We start from the raw sequence: 19,187 nt of genomic DNA, 5'->3' as shown, positions 1-19,187 counted from the left end.
AAAGATACGGAAAACCGCGAAACTGTCTCATCGCTACGCACGGGGTGGTGGATATTTCGAAACACCCAAACTTATTTCCTCCTAAAATGGCCATCGCAAGTTCACAGACAGCAGTTGTAGCGACTGTCCCCGATGTAGTTCCCTATTCGAGTTAAATGCTAAAGAGTTTTTTTGTTGACCCACTGACTGGCTTTTTAAGTACGTTCGCATATGGGTCTATATGTATAACTGTCGGTGTCTGTCGGTTATGTTTTGGAATAGGTAAACTCTAGACACGTTAACCTACGCACTAAATAGCACTTTTTCGTGTACTAAATCGATTCTCGGCCTATTGGCCATGGGTACCATCTACTAGAGTACGGCTTTCCACTGGTTAGCTGTTACGTTTTGCTTTGCCTCTTTTGAGTGTTTTTTTTTGTTTGCCTTTTGCATCGTTCCTTTCCTTCCGTTCCCAGTTTTGTTAGCACTACAATTTGATTTAAATGTTTCACGTTTCATGTTTCACAGTAAATGAGCTATAACTTTCTTCCATCCAACACCTTCGAAAGCACTCCCGGCCGGTGGGTTTCGGTACCGATTCCACTCGGGACGAAAATGGTCGGTTCTCAGCCACCATCTGTAGGATCGGTAGTACTCCGGCCGGTGGGACGCCTCGGTTGTATTTCGTGGAAGAAAAGTTGGGTTTGGTATCGTTTGGTACCCTCCTTCTCAATGCTTTTCGCGGCCTTGGCTTTGGCTTGTTTTTTGCTTTTATTTTCTTTTTTTAATCACTTCTTCACGATCTACTTACTTCTCGTTCAACCTTAATTTTCCGATACGTTTTTCTTCCTAAGGTCTTTCCATTTCAACTAGAATGTCCGTTGGCCATTTTTCTTTTGTGCGATCGAAAGAGAAGGAGGGACTGTTCTTAACTTTTAGTACTTTGCTAAGATTAATAGTAAACAGTTACAATAATCTAAAAATGGGAGTGTATGAGAGAGTGTGTTTGTTTTACTTTGTCCATTGTTTGTTGGGTTTGCAGGCTGTCCGGTGATCGCACTGCACGTGTTACTTCAGTCACTAGAATTTATTATATACTTATCTTATGTAAAGGTTATTTTCCTCGCCCCGTCTAAACTTTACCTAGACCTTCCACGTTTTCTCAACGTTCCTCTTCCGGCTTCAGTTTTTGATTATCGCACGACATCCTGCTAGCCTCCCTCTCTCTCGCACACGCGCTCTTTCTTCATTCGATTGCCCATCGAAAATGAACCTATTCAATAAAATTATGTTAATTTCATGAGTGTGTCCTTGTTTCCTACCACCGTGACTCCGATCGTTACAATCGGAACCGGTTCGGAAAGAGTTTTTTTTTATTAAATTTAGTTTAGAAGTAATCAATTTCACGGTTTTATAATCTACAGTACACGCTACGGTAGGATATTTTCACGAATTTTCTTATGCTGCTGCCCACCGTAAGCTAACTATTTTTTAAACTTTGTTGGTTGATCTCATTGCACCTGGAAGCTACTACGTACGCCAAGACTTTGCTGGATCTTACGGAGCAGTGCATCTTTTCTAAACCGCTATTTATTCTCCCAGCTTGGAATAAAAAACAACAAACTACAATTAATCGTTTCGCTATTCTGTCTGATTGTACCGCGAACCAATCGAAAACAAGACATTGAGAAAGTGTAATCAAATGAAACATCAAAGATTGCAATAAACAAGAAAACAACAAAGATAGGTAAAGGTAAAGGTAAAGGTTTTCATAAGAAGCCATTGTGGAAGAAATGAAACGCAACAGTTTGTTATGAAACGGTTTGGCTTCGTGCACTTCGTACGGCCAAGATTTGTCTATGATTCGTTTGTCTGTTCCTAAAGTAATCTGTTAATCTAAAGTTCCTTTCATATCTTACTGGTAAGTGTATCCCTAAACTGTACGCATGTGTATATATGTATATATTAATATTAAGAAGATGAGTTTTGTATATTATTGTTGTTTTGGTTTTTCCTTTTCTTCTTGTGTTTAGAACTGTTCAGATTCGGTTTCGGAGAGCGCTACCAGAATGCCAACCTGAATTTTGTCCACGACGACCGGTCGCTTGTCAATATTGTTATACTATAATGTTAATATCAGCGTCATTTCTATCGTAATTAATTATTATAATTATGTTTGCAAACGTGGTAAATGTTAAACTGTAATTGCTAGCCAACCTCTCGGGTTATGAATATAGAGGATTTGGCTTTCCTTTGTTGTAGTGTTCATTTCCTCCATAAACTTTCATCATGTGTCGTAACAAAGCGAGAATGTTAAATAAAAACACAGTCTTAAATATGTTAATATCTTTCCGTTTTTGTTGTTTCCTTTGTTTTGTTCCATTAGCTTCCGTGTTGTGCCGTTCGTCAGCCCGTCGTAATCATTTTCGACATCCTGGCCACTGGTCACCGGTCACCGTATAATTTGTTCGTTTTCAATCAGTGCTTCTTTTATTTTTGCTTCAAATGCTGGATTCTGATGATTTATGATGAGTCTATGAAAGAGACTGCATCTCATCATCAATGCATGCCGTCCGCGAGAATTAGATATTTTGGAAAGTTTGTTTCGTTTTGCTGGTCAATATTATTTCGTATTAAATGTGGTCATACGTGGGTTTGTTAGTAGGCCGAGGAATTTCTAAATATTCACTCACCGCTTAGTTCACGCTTCTAGAAGCATGCTGTAACGATTGTTTGTCCATAACTGAATACATGAAAAGAATATAATCAAATCAAATGGCAATGAAACACAAACAAATATCATTAATTGGTATGCAAAAGTATGAAAGCATGAAATTGAAGCGTTCAAACAAAGTTTCTTACCTTTACCATACCACGGCAGCCTGCGAGATGATCGTCACCGTTTTGCTGCTGCTGATTTGGTGACCATTTCTTTCAACCTTGGCGTACAAAAACACCGAATACAAAATGAAAAAAAGGAAATGAACAGATAAATAATCGATTCCAATCAATAATCAACGCCCAATGCACTGGTGCACTGGAATACTATATAACTCATTTGCTAACAACAAAATAAAAAATAACATCTAACTTAGTTTCAATAATTCAAACGCAAAGGAACATAAAACTAACACATAAATCGGTCTGTCTGACGGACTGGTGAAGCAGGAACCGTTCGATAACGGAAGCGAAGGTTCTGACTCTAATTTTCCGCTAGTCGCCTTATCTTCTTTTTCCCTCTTTGACTGTTTGGTTGTTTTAGTTCGCTAGTCCGTTTGTTTGGTATCGGTTGTGGGAATAGTTTTGGTTTTTTATGTTTGATCGTTATTTTGTTGGTTGCTTCGCGTTTGCTTTTAGTTCGAGTTAACAGACTATAGGCACATAAGAGTTCTAGTATTACTGTAACGTTTTCTTATACAGACACAGAAAAGCGAAAACCTTCCATTCGCCGCCCTGATTTCGGGTGCATTACATTTAAACGCGCATGCTTTGGCCGCTGCGGTTTGCTGCCTCAACTATGCCCTCGTCAACATCTGGTGTGTGGTTGAAACTTGTTTCGAGTCTCGCGTTCAGTAGTATGTCGGTAGAGCTGTCCTGCATTTTTCTGCAACTGGAAACGTAAAGCCGATGCTCGGTGCAACAGTTTTATCACACCGAACTTAAACCTTTTGCGAGGGCTACATCCACATCAGGAAAATCAGACGGGGTATCGAGCTCCGATTCGAAAGGTTGCTTCGACAGATGCATCCCAACATGAAGAGGATTTCGAAATGTTTTCCGGTTTCCATTTTCCAATTTTTTCCTGTTTTTCTTGTGGGGCGTCAATTTTGTACTTTATAGACACAGTTACAGCAAGTGAAGCGTCGTCAACATCAGGTGAAAAGTGGGAACCAACATTAACCGCAGGTCCCACCGACCTACCATATGTTAGGACTATGCGTTGAGTTCGTTTGGCCTGCCAATTTTCCAGATTACAGCGCCAATGGACATTATGAATGGCAAACGAACTGGGTCCTTTGCTCCGTACGCTACTCTGTTGGCGAAACGGTGGTTCATTCCATGAACGCAATATTTAAACAGATGTTTTTCAGCCGCAAATGTGTGTCTGTTTAATTGAGTGATTGTAGTATAGTGATCACCAGCGAATGTTGCGACCCGATGGCAAACGATGTTGATGCACTCTTCGACGCATTACGATTTGACTGCCATTTCTCGATCGGACGAGAATGACAGTCTCTCAAAGTAGGATATCGGCGTGTGGCGGGACGATAGCCACGACTTGGTAATATCGTTCGTAAGCGTAGATGGGGCTGCTGTCTCGTGGGCAATGCTCGAAGTCGAAGAGGCTGATGAAGGAAGTGGATGGTACCTTGTCTTTGATGCGTGCACGATTCGAACGACAATGAACGTGGGTTTGGGTGTTTCGCTTAAGAGTAGATTGTGATGACTTCTCGGCCGCCTCCTCGCACCATCAGCACTCGTTCGAGACCTTCCGTTAGCACTTCCAAGAATTCCATATCTGGTGTGGTGAAGAACGTTTGGTTAAGGAAAGCTCATGGGATCAGGCGTTGGCTAATACATAAAAGAATCTACTAAAAAAATCCAAGATATGTTTCGTATGTGTTTATGCAAAGGATACAATTACTCTCCCGCTCCAGGTACGTTTCCTTCGGTGGGCCAGGCAAGTTGAGTATGACCAATTGAGCATCGTGCGATTTGTTGACGATCACCTCGTTCAACTTCACAGCCGTGTGCATCCGCCTGACGTTAGCCTCGTCGCTGGGGGAATCAAAGGGAGCCTCGTTAGTGCGGTACGCAACCGTTGCTTAACGGTCCACCCTAACACTTACGGCTTAAAGGCAGACTTAACATCGTCCGGCCCTTTCGATGCGTCGCCGCCAGCCTTCTTATCCTTGCCCGGCGATGGGGAAACGTTGTTGGCTAGCTTATCGGTGTTGTCCGCTTCTTTGTCGGCTTCGGTGGCTTCTTTGGTGTCCTTGTCCTTCTCCGATTCAGTCTACGGAGACGGTACGGTTGGGTTGAGAAATTTAGTTAGCGAAACGAAATGCAATAAATGGCCGCCGCATTACCTCATTCTTTTCGTCACGATCAACTTCCTCGCTTCCGTTTTCCTTGTTCTCCGTCGGATCTGCGAACCGAACCTTGGACGCAGGCTTGGCATTGTTGTCGTTGTGATGGTGATGATCCACAATTGCTTGCACCTGTCGTAAATGGCCGCACATAGTTGTCCACAGCGTTTGAAGAATCGAGAAAAAACATCAAGGAATTAGAAACAAAAACGAACAGCTGACATCGTTTTGGCCGACCATTTTGTGAGCGATCCCTCCGGGTTAAACGGAAAAAGGAGATGTTTCAGCAACGGCTGATGTGTCACTTTTTACCAACCCTTCCGGCGCTAACAAAATGACCGGTGGACCGACCGCTTACAGCTACAAGCGGTACGGGCGAGCTAAGGACAAGAAAAACCGACACGCACGCACACAGCACATCAGCAGGTAGCAAAAAGCAACACAAATCACACGAGCTGAGCTGCACACTACAAGGTGGAGCTATGAATTTGAGCCTTTATGTGAGATGCGTGACAATGCGAAACAATGAATGTTGTCGTAGCGTGATGGCAAGTGAATGTGCGTGCCGGATGTCGATGGGGGATCGAAACATCGAATGATCTGTACAATGAATCTAATGGCGGACGATTCGATGGGTTTCTAGTGTAAAAAAATCGTGATAGAGCAGTATCCGAACCGGTGCAAAAAGGTGTCGAATATTTTCGGATAATGATAATGAACATGAAAGGTGATAGTTGATGAAACGTATCCAATTGTAACATATACCATTCCTTGAAAATAAAAACATTTTCCACGACAGCGATAAATTTGACGCTCGGTGATAGTATGGTAAGATGATAAGATGATTACATCAAGATAAAGTAAATATCTATTCAGATAATTTATATTGCGAATGCTCACTAAAATGACACATAATTAAAAGCAGTGGCCGCAAGCATTTTTTGAATTCATAGAAACATGAATGGCCAATGTTGTTGCAAGCTGGTCTAGCTTTAAATGAAACGATTCAACCACATGAAGGGATGAAGCAAAATCCAAAAGACAGCTTTGCTTTAGTTTAGGGACAGTGAGCTATATTTGATGGAAAACATTGAACAACGATGATTAAAAACTGGATTCTAGGAGAGCAAAAAAAAACATCAAAGAGGATCACAGCAAAAGTTAAGCGCTCAAAAGTGTACACAGAACGAGGCTTAGAGGGGGTGGAAAAGGTAGCAAAACAGGTGGGTGAAAAAGGTAAAACCAGCATTAAACAAAAAAAACGGTTCTAGTCAGTGGCACAAGATCAAACAATTGCACTGCAATGATCGGGCACAGAACGAAACGAAAAAACGAGCAAACTTCGTTTATGTTTTCCACCAGCGCAGAGCGGGTCATTACCAGCGGTGTTCGATCCTCTCCATTGGCTGTGGCCTGAGTGAATTCCACCATATTTTCCACCTTGTGTGTTTGTGTGTGTTTTATTATTGGGGTTCAAGGGTTTTGTTTTAAACATTTTTTTTTCGGTTATGTTTGGTGCATGGATCAAAAGGAATTTTTATATTGTTTTTGGACGGCGGTTTTATGTTTTATTTTAAAACGATCCATTGTGGTTCGGGACATTTTGTTTACGGGACAGTTGGGTGATGGGAGAAAGAAGAAAGAAAATGTTGGTTAAGTCTTGGTTGCATCACAAAAGCCACCATTTGGCGGCTGACGAAACAACCCGTTTTTGTGCAGAAAGGGATGTAGCATTTTGCTGCATCGTCTCTAGATAAATGTACAAACAACCAGGCGCCTCCATCGGCCAATTCGGTTGATCCGTGTGGACGGCAAAACGCAATTTTCTCCGGCGGAAAACTAAATTATTTATCAATTTCAAAAACCATCCCCACGTATTGCGCCACGTATTTGCGAACAGTTCGAAGCACAGAAGCAACCAAATGCGCCGAACGTCCCGTGTTATCAATTCAACCCCGAGCTGGATCACGTCCAGCTACCAGCTCGGTTGGCGTTCCATCACCATCGTGTGTTCGTGGAAACCATCACCATTACGGCATTCCCCGCCACGACCCTGACCACTACCCTCCGACGCTACTTACCACGTTCTCCTTTTCCCGCTTGTTCAATCGAAGTTTTCGCAACATCTGATTCCGCTGCTCCATCATGAGCGTCCGCTCGTAGGTGTACGCCGAGATATCGCTATCCATCTGTGAATCGATTGAGAAAGCAGGTTTGAGAGCTCAGTGAAATCAGTTTAATCGTGCACGGTGTCTGGGGCCGGGACGATGCTGGATGAATGTAAATATGCTACAATGTTCGTAACCGTCGCGTCGGCGAAATAAAAACATATTTCATGCCATTGTACGGTTCGGTCGTTGGGCACGTTAGGCAATACACGACCGAGGATAGGGTGATGCGCAAAGCGATTCCTGGGGCGCGAAATTTACAATGTGTCAAGTAGATTACCAAAACGTTGTTGGCGAGATTCGTGCCGCCGTGTGCAAGTGGGAGATGATGAAGTTTCTTTCCCCAACGAGCACGTCCAGCATTGCCACTAACGTTACGTGCCGGTCTCTGTCCGATTGAGATTTTGATTAAGCGCGGATCGGTGCGACTGTCGGTTGATTCGATGGCCATCGGTGAGACAGGCTAAATGGTGCTCAACATTCAAAGCCTAAATCACGGCTAACGACATGATTTGACTGTTGAACTGTTTAGTTTCGAATCGATTTGGTACATTAACGACGGTGGACGAACTTTAAAACGAACTTTTCCGGCAGGTGCCAATGGATTGACGACACATGCGCACGTCTGTAAATAGCGAATGGTGGGTCAAATAAATTATTCTTTACACAACGCTTCGCGTTTGTGCTTCAATGCCACGGAACTCGGGCGCGAGTTCCAGTGGCTCCACACATATCGACGTGGAAATTGCGAAACAATTTTGAAAGAGCGTTGCAGGAAGCGAAAAAGACGACCCGGACCCGGGCTACAGAAAGGCAAAAAACAATAGAATGGCGGGGCGGGGAAACCACAGGGAGCGAATAGTGAAGCACCGGCTGGGCGGACCATAGCCATAGCTTCGGGTCCCCCCCGGTCCGGTATTAGCAACCGGAAGCTGAACGATAACCTTGCTCAACCCTTGCGGCTAAGCGGGGGAGCACAAGGGGGGCACCGGCGGTGGGGAACAGCGCGTCTTTCACAACAAAACAAACGAAACAACGGTGCCCGGGGAAGGCCGGTGCGCGCTAGCAGGTCGCAGAGCGTAAGCATCCCCGTTCTCGCATCCCGGAAGATGGTTATGCGCTGGCGTTGCGAGTGAAGGCGTCGCCTAAAAGGGGTCAGAAGAGGTGCCTGGCCTTGCCCGCCCCGTATCGCGTATGTACTGCTCGTTAGCCGAAACGAGGGCCGCCCCGGTGCTCCCGGGGAGGTTGAGCGCAGTGTTATAAAATAGAGACATAAACCGTTTTAAGCGCCATTTTATAATGAAGCCGTTCGGGTTCGCCTCACAGAGAGGGCATGTCGGAAGGGGGGTGTGCCAGGTTATCGGATTGTTTGACGAGGGGTTTACGTTTTTGTTTGACTGTTTGAATGACATGGCTCCGTGGCAGCCCGAATCGATGGCTGGGGAACTAGTGGCACCGCTTCCGCGTGAGCTCAGTCCTGGCACAAACATCGGGCGCACTCAGGGCAAACTTCACCCAAAGTTTGGTGTGCTCGTCGTCCTGTAGCCATTCAGCATCACTCTGAGCCGAGAGCCAATATTTGAACTGTGCCGCACTTTTGAGTCGGATTTTCCTTGGTTCCGGGGAACAACACTACAACTTAATCGGCGGATGACGCGCCGAGTGCACTGCACAGGACGCGTGATTTCGAAAAGATTACGCCCAAGCCCACAAACCAACTTACCATCTCGACCACCTCCACCTCGGCCTCGATACGCAGATGGTACAGGAACATCTTGAGATCCTTCTTAATCTGGATGGAGTTGTCCTCCATCTGGGCGACGGTGAAGATGCGCATCTTGCAGTTCTTCCACGAGCGGTGCTGCTTCAGCAGGAACGGCAGCAGCATAAGCAGGCCACCGTCGTGCACAATCCACCAGATGTCAATGTTTCCAGCGATCTGCAACCGGCGAGCAGGCATTAGGAGCCGTTTTTTGGGGTCGTCACGGAGGGCGTGGCACAACCTATGTACCGCGCAACGAATTAACACGTACCTTATCGCCAATGGCCGGGAAGAAGTTGATGCCTTTCGGCACGAGCAGCGCCATGCGGGCCGCACTAACGTGGCGAACCGTCTGCAGGAACACGTGCCAGGTGCGATCGTCCTCACTTTGGCGCCACCCGTACGGCCAGCCGATGATGACCGTGTTCGGTTTCATGCCTCCGAGACCGATGGTTTGTACGCTGGGTAGAAGCGAAAGGTAGCTTTATTTTTCATACGATAATTCTAACTCATTTTGTTCCCGTTCACATTCACGGACGGGACAGGTAAGGAGCTCAAACAAGATGAAGAGCAGGAAAAGAAAACTAATTTTCCCTTGGTTTATCTCCCAAGAAATAAGCTGGTTTCCTATCTGGCCGTTCCCATCTGGAGTCCGGTCAATGCTACCGGAGGCGCCCAGAAGTGATTGCATCACGGACCGGGTGGACATTGGCCAACAGTGCAGCGCAGGATTACATAGAGCTTATGGGGGTCCATTGTGAGAGTGTGCGAAAATGATGAGATCCCTTTTTGACAAGCCCGGTAGTGGCGCTGGGAATCAGATGGCATCCGAAGGCGTTCCGCAGTTCTGGGAAAGGGGATTTTTCCCGGTAGCAGCTTGGATAGTGACAAGGCTTCACTTTCGCAAGCTTCTTCGTAATTGGGTAACCGTTGCTGTCCGCTTAGATTCGGCCAACGGATACGCTTTCAATGTAATTAATTTCCAACGCATTCAATAAAAGAAGCACAACATTGTGCGAGCCAGAAAAGCAGGATATAATAGACAAAAAAAACAAAAAGCAACATTGGCTCGTAACGGACGGCTCTGGCAGACCATCCTTCGTACGCTGATCCGCGCCGTCAATCAAGAGTTCGTTCGTTTACCCTCCCCGGAGTACTCACGCGTGAGACAGCCCGTCGGCAATGTTGGAGGCGACCAGCACGTCACAGAAGCCCTTTAGCTTCTCGTCGTCCATGACCTTGCGCAGCGCTTGCTTGGCGGCGGCCGCTTCCCCGGCGCGCCGCGTAAAGTCACCGTGGATGAGTGACACGACCACGGCCAGCCCCTTGCCGGCCTTCAGCTGCGACACGAACGAGAACAGCTTGCGATACTTCGGCGTGAAGTCATCGTTCAGTTTGGCCAGCATCAGGATCTGCGGGCGCCAGTTCTTGGTGTGCGGCGGTCCCTCCTCCAGGCGCAGCAGCGAGTACCGGGCGGCGGACAGGGCGATACCGCGGATGCCGTCGCCCCACTCCTTCTCGGCTCTGCGCGAGTGAATGGGCAAAAGTTAATAACGTTCTCGGACGTCGGACGCGTGTCACGCGTTTGGGACTTTTGGCCACGGCCAGGGCTTACCCTCGGTACTCGATGTACTTGTAAATCAGGACGGCCATTCCCATCGCAATCAGGGCAAAGTACCAGGAGGTCATGAACATGATCGAAATGCAGAGCGTTAGCCCAATCAGCGACAGACACCTGGGAAATGGAAAGCGAAGGTTCGTGGTTCAGCTGGGGACATGACGGGCTCGACGACGCGACGGGCTCCGCCGGACTCACCAGTGGTAGTACTTGAAGCGGGGCCGCCAGTTGGGCGTACGCAGTAGCGTCTGGAGGGCGCAGGCCAGGTTCACGAATCCGTAGCACATCAGGAAAAACATGGACAGCAGCGGGGCCAGCAGATCGACGTTACCGAGCAGGATGCCACACTGGCAGATGAGTAGCGTCAGGACGAGGGCCCGCGTCGGCTCGCCGCGCTTGGACGATACGGCGAACGGTTCCAGGAACGGGATGATGCCGTCCTTTGCGATGGCCTGCAGCAGACGCGGTGCACCGGTCAAGCTCTGCAGGCCGGCCCCGAGCGTCGAGAGGAACGAACCGATCAGGATGACCCACTGGTTCGGCCAAGCCATGTTGGCCACCACCAGCTTGCCACCGATCGACTGTCCAAATCTGGCCACAGAGTGACAGAGAGAGAGAGAGAGAGAGAGAGCAAGAGAGATTAAGCGATGAACGGGCTTTGGTCGGGAAGGGCTGCCGTGGCCCACTTACTTGTCACGCAGCAGCAAGTTGTCCACGGTACCGGCAAACAGGAGCACGCACGACAGATACACGGTCGAGGTCGTCAGGATGGCACCGATCGTCCCGATGGGAATACTCTTTTGTGCGTCCGCCAAATCTCCCGAACGGTTCGAGCCGGCCATGATACCTGCGGGATACGAGGGCACACGGGACGGGTTTAGATGCCATCACGCGGGCCGTAATCTACAGGACGTGGCAAATCGAGAACTCGGCTCGGCTTCGGTGGGAATTTGTCAACCCCCTGCTCGATAAGAAGCCGGGGCAGATTATGGACAACTTTTCTCATCACGTAAAACTCCTAATTAAAACTAATTTCACTGCGCCTTTGGGAGCCTATCCCGGGGACCTAGCTTTGTTTTTTCTTCTTGCTCCTGCCGAGCAGACAAACTTCTGCCGAATGATTTATTGAATTGGTTTGGTTCCGCGCGCAGGAAGCGCGCCTTAATCAAGAGTGTCTCCCAACGCTCCCTGCATTCTATCCGGTCGTCTCGCGACAAAAGCGCGGCCCAGTTCGGCGGACCTTCGCGACGGATCATTTCTGGATCGCCCCGGTTTAAGGTCGACCGTGTCGAGCCAATCTTCGCCACGGTCGAGGTGGAAAAAGTTTTCGCCCATCCCCATTCCCGCCTGGGGTCGCGCCCAGGGACCGCGTAACGACTTTCGCAATTATTCTTCTCATTGCACCACGCGCTCTGGGCCGGCAGACAGGCACTTGGCTTGGCTTTTTGTTGGCTGCGCTTGTTTGAAGTGGCTTATCAGAATCGCGTTCTGGACTACTGGGCGTCCGGCGTTTTCATCTCTCCGCCTACCGTGGACGATGAGTTCTGGAGGATCCGCGGCGTTTTTCTCTTCGGGACGGCCCGATTGTGCTTATTACGGTGAGCAGCGACTTCACTGAAGTCGCTGATGGAGGCGATGCTAGTCAGCAGTTTTGAACCGCTCTCTCATAGATTCTTGTGTACCGTCGGATCGTGGCAGTTGAAGCATATTTCGGGGATTCCCGTTTTTGTTTTCGCGTCTGACCAGAATGACTTTACGTGAGCTACGAGGGTGTCTATAGCGAAAGTTTCTTCGTTCGACCGGGTTAAGATGGATAGACGATACCGGCTAGAAAGTTGGAATATTGAAAATGACCCTTTTTTTGCGCATTAGCGCACTGTTCGTGGTTTCGTACCACTTTCGTTCGACATTATTTGAGTTAGATCTGCCGGTGTCCGTTTCAAGTAAAAGTTTCAAGCGAGCGAAGGATCGGGAACCAAAAAAAAATAAAACACGTACCAGTTACCGAGGGAAAGAAGATACCGATCAAAATCGTGAAGGCGGTCGTCAAGTCGGCGTACACCTGGTTGTAGCTCGGGCGGTCCATCGGCTCGATGTGCTCCGGATCCATCCCGTACGAAATGTACTGTCCTTCCTGGATTGGGGAAACCGAAAGCCAAAGAAAAGGCCAAAAATTGCGTGTCAGAAACGATTACCCTCCCGCTGGCGGCCGGCGCAACGGATTACAACTCGGGTCGCTCACCTGCAGGAACGACGGGAGCAAGTTGTCGAAGAACACACCACTCTTCAGGCCCTTGATACCGCGGACCAGCGATACGTTTTGCTCTGCAATCGAGAGAGGAACGGAAAGAAGAAAAGCCGAGAGGTCAACAGTGCGTAGAGTCATCGGGCGGGCCGTCACTGGACTGCGTGGAGTAAATGGGCTCACCTTTGAAGTAGGGATCACATTCACCGGACGCACAGAAGTAGTTCCACAGAACGCCACCCTCGTCCTTGCTGCAGTTAGCGACGGCCACATCCTTCAGGAGTCGTTTTCCCAGCACACACATGCTGTTGAGAGAGAGAGAGAGAAACGGGGAGATGATGATGCGGCACACGAAGGAACACTGGTTTCGTTCGCCTTACAATAGTTTGTCGTTGCCGTCGATGTTATCGAAGATACCGGCGTAGACCGCAATGATCGAGAAGATGACACAGGCTAGGGCGACGGTGGCAAATTTGTTCACGAACTTTACACCAAGGTAAACGATGAGTCCTGTGGAGTAAAGGAAAGCCGACCAAACGTTTAGTCTTTGGCGGTTTTGGAACCCCTTCAGGACCGGCTATCCGGGACGTCGAAGATCCAACGGTCCAGTAGAGATGCACCAGGGCAGAGTTGGACAAATTGGACACCGTTCGACGTGATTTATCTGCGACTTCGCTGGGTTCGCTATGGGCGCTAGTTTCAAGGACGAGCGAGACTCAAGGAAAGAGCCACCGCGCTCGCGAACGGAAACTGGGCGCTGGAACAGTTTGGTCGAGTTGCATTTGAGTGGCGCGCGTTGACAGATGATTTATGGTGCTGGTCTGGTTCCAACGGGTTCGTAGTCGAAGCTACGCGCGGTGCTCAAAGCTTAGCCTCCCAATGTTATTGGCGTGCAAAATGTGCATTTAAAAGCTTAAAGTTCCACTCCTAGTGAACCATGGACAGCAATATACGAGGACAGCAGTTTTCAAACCTGTTTCCGAATACGAGATGTGAGTGCGAGTTCGAGTGGATTGGGACCACTCTTCACAACCGCGGGACGTGCCATACTGCGCTGATATAGGTGGAAATGGATCACACAAATTGAACATTGGTCCTCTTCGGTTTTGGGCGCGATATCGCGTAACACGCTCGGTGCCGGTGCTCGATTGAGCGCGTTTGATTTATGCGACAGGTTTAGGAAGGCTGAGTGGTTTTCCCGCTTTTCCCCGGCCACCGACCGATCACCGACACTTACCCATCACGCAGAGCAGTCCGGTGCCGTAGACGCGGAAGTTGTTGTACATCGCCGACGCGTCCTTGGTGAAGTCACCGAATATCGATAGCCACGGTGCCATGTAGGTCTGCAAAACGCGGAATAAGGATAAAGGATTTAGGTGGTGTTTGAATTGGCACTGGCAAGCACGGCCGCAGCAGCGGAACTGTGCCACGTCACCACAACGGTGGTGGTTTGTGTTGTTCGTGCCACATCGCTGCCCGGTTACGGGAATTAATCAATCTTCATTATCGCCGATTGCATTCGGCGGCGGCGGCGCTGATGATGTTCTGCTGACGTCGCGTATTTTCCGAACGCTTCATCACTTTTTTATTCATTCCATTAATTTGCAATTCGATACGCCAAATCCGTCAAGCAAATGCGACGGCGGTCATAAATATTTTAAACTCATCTTCCCGGTTTTATCAAATGTCCAACAATGTCGGTCCACACACGTGAATGGGCCCTTTCATTAATTTCAGGACCCATCGTTAGCAATCAGCGTTCCTGGGGATCTCGGAACCAGCTTCCATACGCCATGGAACGGCCGGTCTCAAATATATGCAACCATCCGCCAGCTCGTCACATGCTGGGGCGTTTATACTGCAGAACTTTGAAAAAGGGCGCAAAGCAAGGCCTTCCAATGTGCGAAAAAACCCGGCCCAAGACTGACGAAGAGTGATTGTCAGTGTTCCAGAAAAATGTTAAACCGACCGACCGGTTCAACGGTAGCAACCTGCGCAAGGATTACTGCTGCGTCGCGGCGGTTTTTATTGGCTCATCAAAATTCCTTCTCCCGGCCCGAAAGGGGCGTGAAAAGGATCCGTGGATCCATGGGCCGGGATCCGGACAGCAAGGGTCGTCCGCTAGTCTGCCGGCCAGTGGTGTGTATGTAGATCTTCAAAACGGTGGCGAGGTACAACTTCAATTAAGGACCTCACGTCCAGCAGCCTCCTCTAAACCGCCTGCCTCCGCAGACCGTGCCGACATTCTTACCGAAACGCTCGCCGAAAGGCGACCGTACACTCAATTATCCTGATGGTGCCGCCGGGTGTGCGGTAGTGGATGTGATGGCCCGGGCCCCAGTCAAGAAGTTTTAATAACAACTTCGTGTAACGTGCTCCTCTCGTACCGGCCGTCGTGGTCGTATTGCTTATTAGTATTGTTTCGCTCGGGGGAAAAAAACGGGCCACGAAGTTCATCGCTACGTGAATGTGAATTTAAAACGCTGATGAACTGACAGCCCGAGCCCGGGCACGCTTAACGGCCTGGGAGGATCGTTAATGATGGTCGAGCCCCGTTGTCGGGCTGACAGAAATGGACCATTTCGGGTGGGACGAATTATTATCTAATTCGCAATTTTGGGCCCCACCGCCAGTCAGCACCGGTCCGGGTCCTGGTAATTTGTCCCCAGCCCAAGACGCCACGGGGTCGTCGGTTTTGTGGTGACAGAATAAGTGACACTCCACCGTTGCGATACGATCTTCGATGTTCTGGTGTCCGCTGCCCGGGCGGAAGAATCTGTGCCGCAATTACACGGCCAGAGCACCAAGCGGAAAGCTCATTAGCTCGTCTGCCTCGCTGAGGCACGAATTCGGTAGAGGCGATAAAGTGAAGCGCCCGGTTTCTCGCTGCTGACGAAAACCGCGGGCCTGCCGCGGCATCCGGTTTGTGGGTTTTTTTTCTCGTCGACCAGAAATCGACAGCGGACCAGAAGGCGGTCCGCCGCCGAATTACATGTAATCGGAAAATGATTTATTAATTCTACGCTCATTTGAGCGAGAAAAGATGGTTTTGCCACACACTCACTACGGCTCCCCGGTGTTGTCGGTGAAAGACAAAAAGTCAAACCCTGGCTCCCCGGTCCCAGCTGAATTTCCGGCGTCGTTCCGGTTCTCGCAGGACGCAGTTAAGCTCGCCGACAGTAATCGGATTAACTTTCTGGAGTGCCGGGGAAGCTCTTCCGGGCTTCCGGAGGAGCAACACACGAGAGCGCGGTGTACAAGTGGCGGGCGTTGGAGCGAGCAAAAACCCGTTGAAAATCGTTCAGTTAATGTTTCGGAGGTTGGAAAAAAGAATTGCGAGCAGCGCGTTGGTGCTGCTCCCGCGAAAGCTTTACTTCGGACCATAATGGAGTTGATGGTTGAACGGAGGGAGTAAAAAAAAACAAAGGCAGCACCATGGCCGGGGCAAGCAGAACGAGGACGATTTGTTAAGTTGACAGGGAAATCGTAAGAAGCGCTTAGGCGGGCACACAACGAGCGAAGACAACGGGTCTTTAGGCGGAAGGCGGAAGAGAACCGAGAGCAAAATGCGAAGCGAAGCGGACACGAAAACACGAGGCTCTCAAACGGAAGGATAAATAAGATAAGAAGTCGTTCGACTCTACAGCCCTGGGCCGCGTGTTTGGGGCCCTCGTCTTGTTTATGAGGCTCATTTTTTGTTTTGGCTCGTGCCTATTCGGAAATTGTTTGCGCGGCTGATTGTTTGGCTAATAGAGAAATTATTCCGAGCGAACCGAAGCCGAAGTTTTACCAGGGCTATCCATAGGGCGGAACGGGCGGTTCGTTTCAATTGGTACCCCTTTTCGGCGTACGGCATCACTAATTAAATAAATAAATAATTATTTGCATGAATGAAGGCGTCCGGCACGCCTGGCCACTGGGCGCTGAATTAGTTTACCATAAAGCTTTTGGGCTTTACGGTGAAAAAGTGGAAGTCGTGTCGTGCTTGGTGCTTGCGGGTTTTTATCAATTACGCAACTCGGCTACCGAGAACACGAACTGCGAAAGCAATAATGCATGTTGTGTAAGAAGAGTCGGAGGGCGGGACTCCAAACAGCCTGTTCCGAAGTAAGGTAGGACTGCCGGAACGGAACTGTGGAAAGAACTCTAAGTCCGCTTGAAACCAAATTAACCTCACCGTTGGCCAACGAGATGGGTTTGGTCTCCGAGCCCGGTCTTGGTGCGCTGTATCGGTTACTTAGGCTCCCGGGCCAGGCACTGGTGGTGTTGATTTTCGTGAGTCTCTGTGTACACAATGTTCCGTTTCGCTTCTGTTTTCGACTAATTTCCCACCAGCGCCCAACGTTGGGGGTTTCTTTGCGCATGAAGAGGGTCCGCGCCCTGGCGCTTGCCTTGCGACAGGCACTGGTCCTGCCACTGGTCCGGTGTGGAGATGGCGAGGCGGATGAAACACTTTATAATGTAATTTAATTTGGGAAGCATGAGCCATAAAAGATGCTTTGCTTCTGCGTCACCCAGCTAACCACCAGCAGCAGCGAGCACGGTGGCACTTTGCGGAACGTCACGGATGAGCAACTAGCTGGTGCGGTCCAGGCAGCATTTTCCCAGGGCACTCGATGCTCACGGGGACCATCCGAAGGACGATCAATGTCAAGCGACCTGGAAAACAGAGGCAAAGGAACTCGAAACACGAAAATTAAAGCCTTCTTCCTGCCCGAATCAAGCAGAACTCGGATCACCTTTTCGATCGCAATGAGCTACAAAACCGCAATCAATCGAGGCTCCAGCCTATGAGCGGGATTAAAAACAAAGACCACAAAATTATGCAGCCAATTGAATGCCTCGAAAGATCCAAAAAACCCACCCGCGTTTAATCGAGGAGTAGTGTTAAACATCACCCAATGGTTGGAGCCGAACCATCGCTAAACCATCTTCTCAATATGCTGTCAATGTCGACACCGTGTCACCGCGTGTGCTGATAGAGACGACAATTGGCAAAGCTTCCGGCTGGTCGATGTGTAACGACACGAAATACATGAATATTCGATTCGTTTTGGATGATGTCGAGTACTCGGATTTGGGCGGCGGATCGCCGCTCCGTGTGGATATCGCCAGCGCCGCTCTGGTTAAGCTCACCCCAAACGAACCGAAATGCGAAATGCTTTCCTTAAGTCAAGGACGTGCCGCCTGGACCGACATTATCATCATCCGATGTTGCTTTGGGAGTTAGCGCTGATGTCCGTATCGCCCTGTGTGTTTCAATCTTTTTGTGTCGGATTGCGATCGGGCAAAACAAGGCACGGAAGTCCGGCTAGGGATTGTTCGTGGTCGGGAGGACAAGGTTGCCGGCACGACAGTAGCCGGTCTCCGGATGAACTCCTCTCCGGTATTGGCTATTATTGCGTACATTAATGACATTATACCGGCCCGGAAGCCTGTGATGATTCGATTACTGCGCCGGTGGCGGATTGGAACCCAACTGGGTGCCAATCTCTGGGACAGGATTGATTCGATGCGATCTGGCCAGTGTTTTACCGCAGCATTTATGGTGGTTCCTGTTATCGTGTACTGCCGCATGATCAAATGAAGCATCAGTAATCAAAACCTCTCCTTCGGTACATCAAATTGATAAAGTTGGCGTCCCACGAGTTAGCAACGTGAAGTATGTAAGTTGTCAACATAATTTTGGCCGAATCAAGAATCTCAAAGGAATTTAAAAAAATGCTGTCTTACCCTCGAAACGTCTAATGAAGGCTAAACGATCTAATTGGGGGAATCGAATAACGTCCTAAAAATTTGCACCACAACGGAACCAAAACCAACAGCCTGCCTGCCCTCTGACGAAGGATAATTGAATGAATATCATTAGAAGTTTCGCGCTCGATCAGCAATAGCCACCGCCCGGGATGTCCACCGGTCGGGCATTGGCGGATGGGCGGATTTAGCCACCCCGTTGCCAGCCCCCGTGATGGTTGACGAAATTTAATTAAGAAATTGTTCAAAACAATCTTTCACGCAACTGACGGCGCCGGCCGTCGTGTCCGTGTCTTCGCCGCCCGCGTCGGCTTATTGGTTTCGATGATGGAATGCGAAATTTGACCACCGCCATCCTGTCACCGGAATACCGCCGGGAGAGCCACCGCGAGATCATTTTCATATCGTTTGTTTGCCCGGAATGTTGTTCGACTCTTCCCGGTTCGTAAACAACGTACGGAAGTGGAAACTCAGGGAGCACGAAATGGAGAAGGATAATAATGTTGTCCGGCCGCGACGCGGTATTTGGGTTGGTGTTGGAACTCAGGCAAGTGTTTTTAATGACACATAC

At 48.9% G+C, this 19,187-nt stretch overlaps 1 protein-coding gene across 3 annotated transcripts in view; it reads right to left on the bottom strand.

Annotated features, from left to right (window-relative positions):
• Nucleotides 1-2,867: 2,867 nt before the first annotated feature.
• Nucleotides 2,868-19,187, bottom strand: part of LOC131205545 (solute carrier family 12 member 4) — a 91,578-nt gene continuing 75,258 nt past the window's right edge. For 2 of the 3 annotated variants that reach the window (XM_058197684.1, XM_058197683.1), the window contains exons 7-23: nucleotides 14,100-14,205; nucleotides 13,243-13,372; nucleotides 13,046-13,167; nucleotides 12,860-12,942; nucleotides 12,616-12,751; nucleotides 11,308-11,464; nucleotides 10,816-11,208; nucleotides 10,615-10,734; nucleotides 10,161-10,523; nucleotides 9,271-9,460; nucleotides 8,961-9,176; nucleotides 7,151-7,258; nucleotides 6,450-6,509; nucleotides 5,070-5,201; nucleotides 4,830-4,996; nucleotides 4,619-4,758; nucleotides 2,868-4,498 (exon numbers count right to left, since the gene is read on the bottom strand). In XM_058197684.1, the coding sequence (XP_058053667.1) occupies nucleotides 4,407-4,498; nucleotides 4,619-4,758; nucleotides 4,830-4,996; nucleotides 5,070-5,201; nucleotides 6,450-6,509; nucleotides 7,151-7,258; nucleotides 8,961-9,176; nucleotides 9,271-9,460; nucleotides 10,161-10,523; nucleotides 10,615-10,734; nucleotides 10,816-11,208; nucleotides 11,308-11,464; nucleotides 12,616-12,751; nucleotides 12,860-12,942; nucleotides 13,046-13,167; nucleotides 13,243-13,372; nucleotides 14,100-14,205 (2,715 nt within the window). In that variant the 3' untranslated portion in view covers nucleotides 2,868-4,406. The remainder of the gene's footprint in view (nucleotides 4,499-4,618; nucleotides 4,759-4,829; nucleotides 4,997-5,069; nucleotides 5,202-6,449; nucleotides 6,510-7,150; nucleotides 7,259-8,960; nucleotides 9,177-9,270; nucleotides 9,461-10,160; nucleotides 10,524-10,614; nucleotides 10,735-10,815; nucleotides 11,209-11,307; nucleotides 11,465-12,615; nucleotides 12,752-12,859; nucleotides 12,943-13,045; nucleotides 13,168-13,242; nucleotides 13,373-14,099; nucleotides 14,206-19,187) is intronic. The other variant, XM_058197685.1, reaches the window with a different exon arrangement.

This window comes from Anopheles bellator, chromosome 1 (genome assembly GCF_943735745.2).
Source record: "Anopheles bellator chromosome 1, idAnoBellAS_SP24_06.2, whole genome shotgun sequence".
Classification (NCBI taxonomy): domain Eukaryota; kingdom Metazoa; phylum Arthropoda; class Insecta; order Diptera; family Culicidae; genus Anopheles; species Anopheles bellator.
This window is presented reverse-complemented; position numbering and strand designations above follow the sequence as displayed.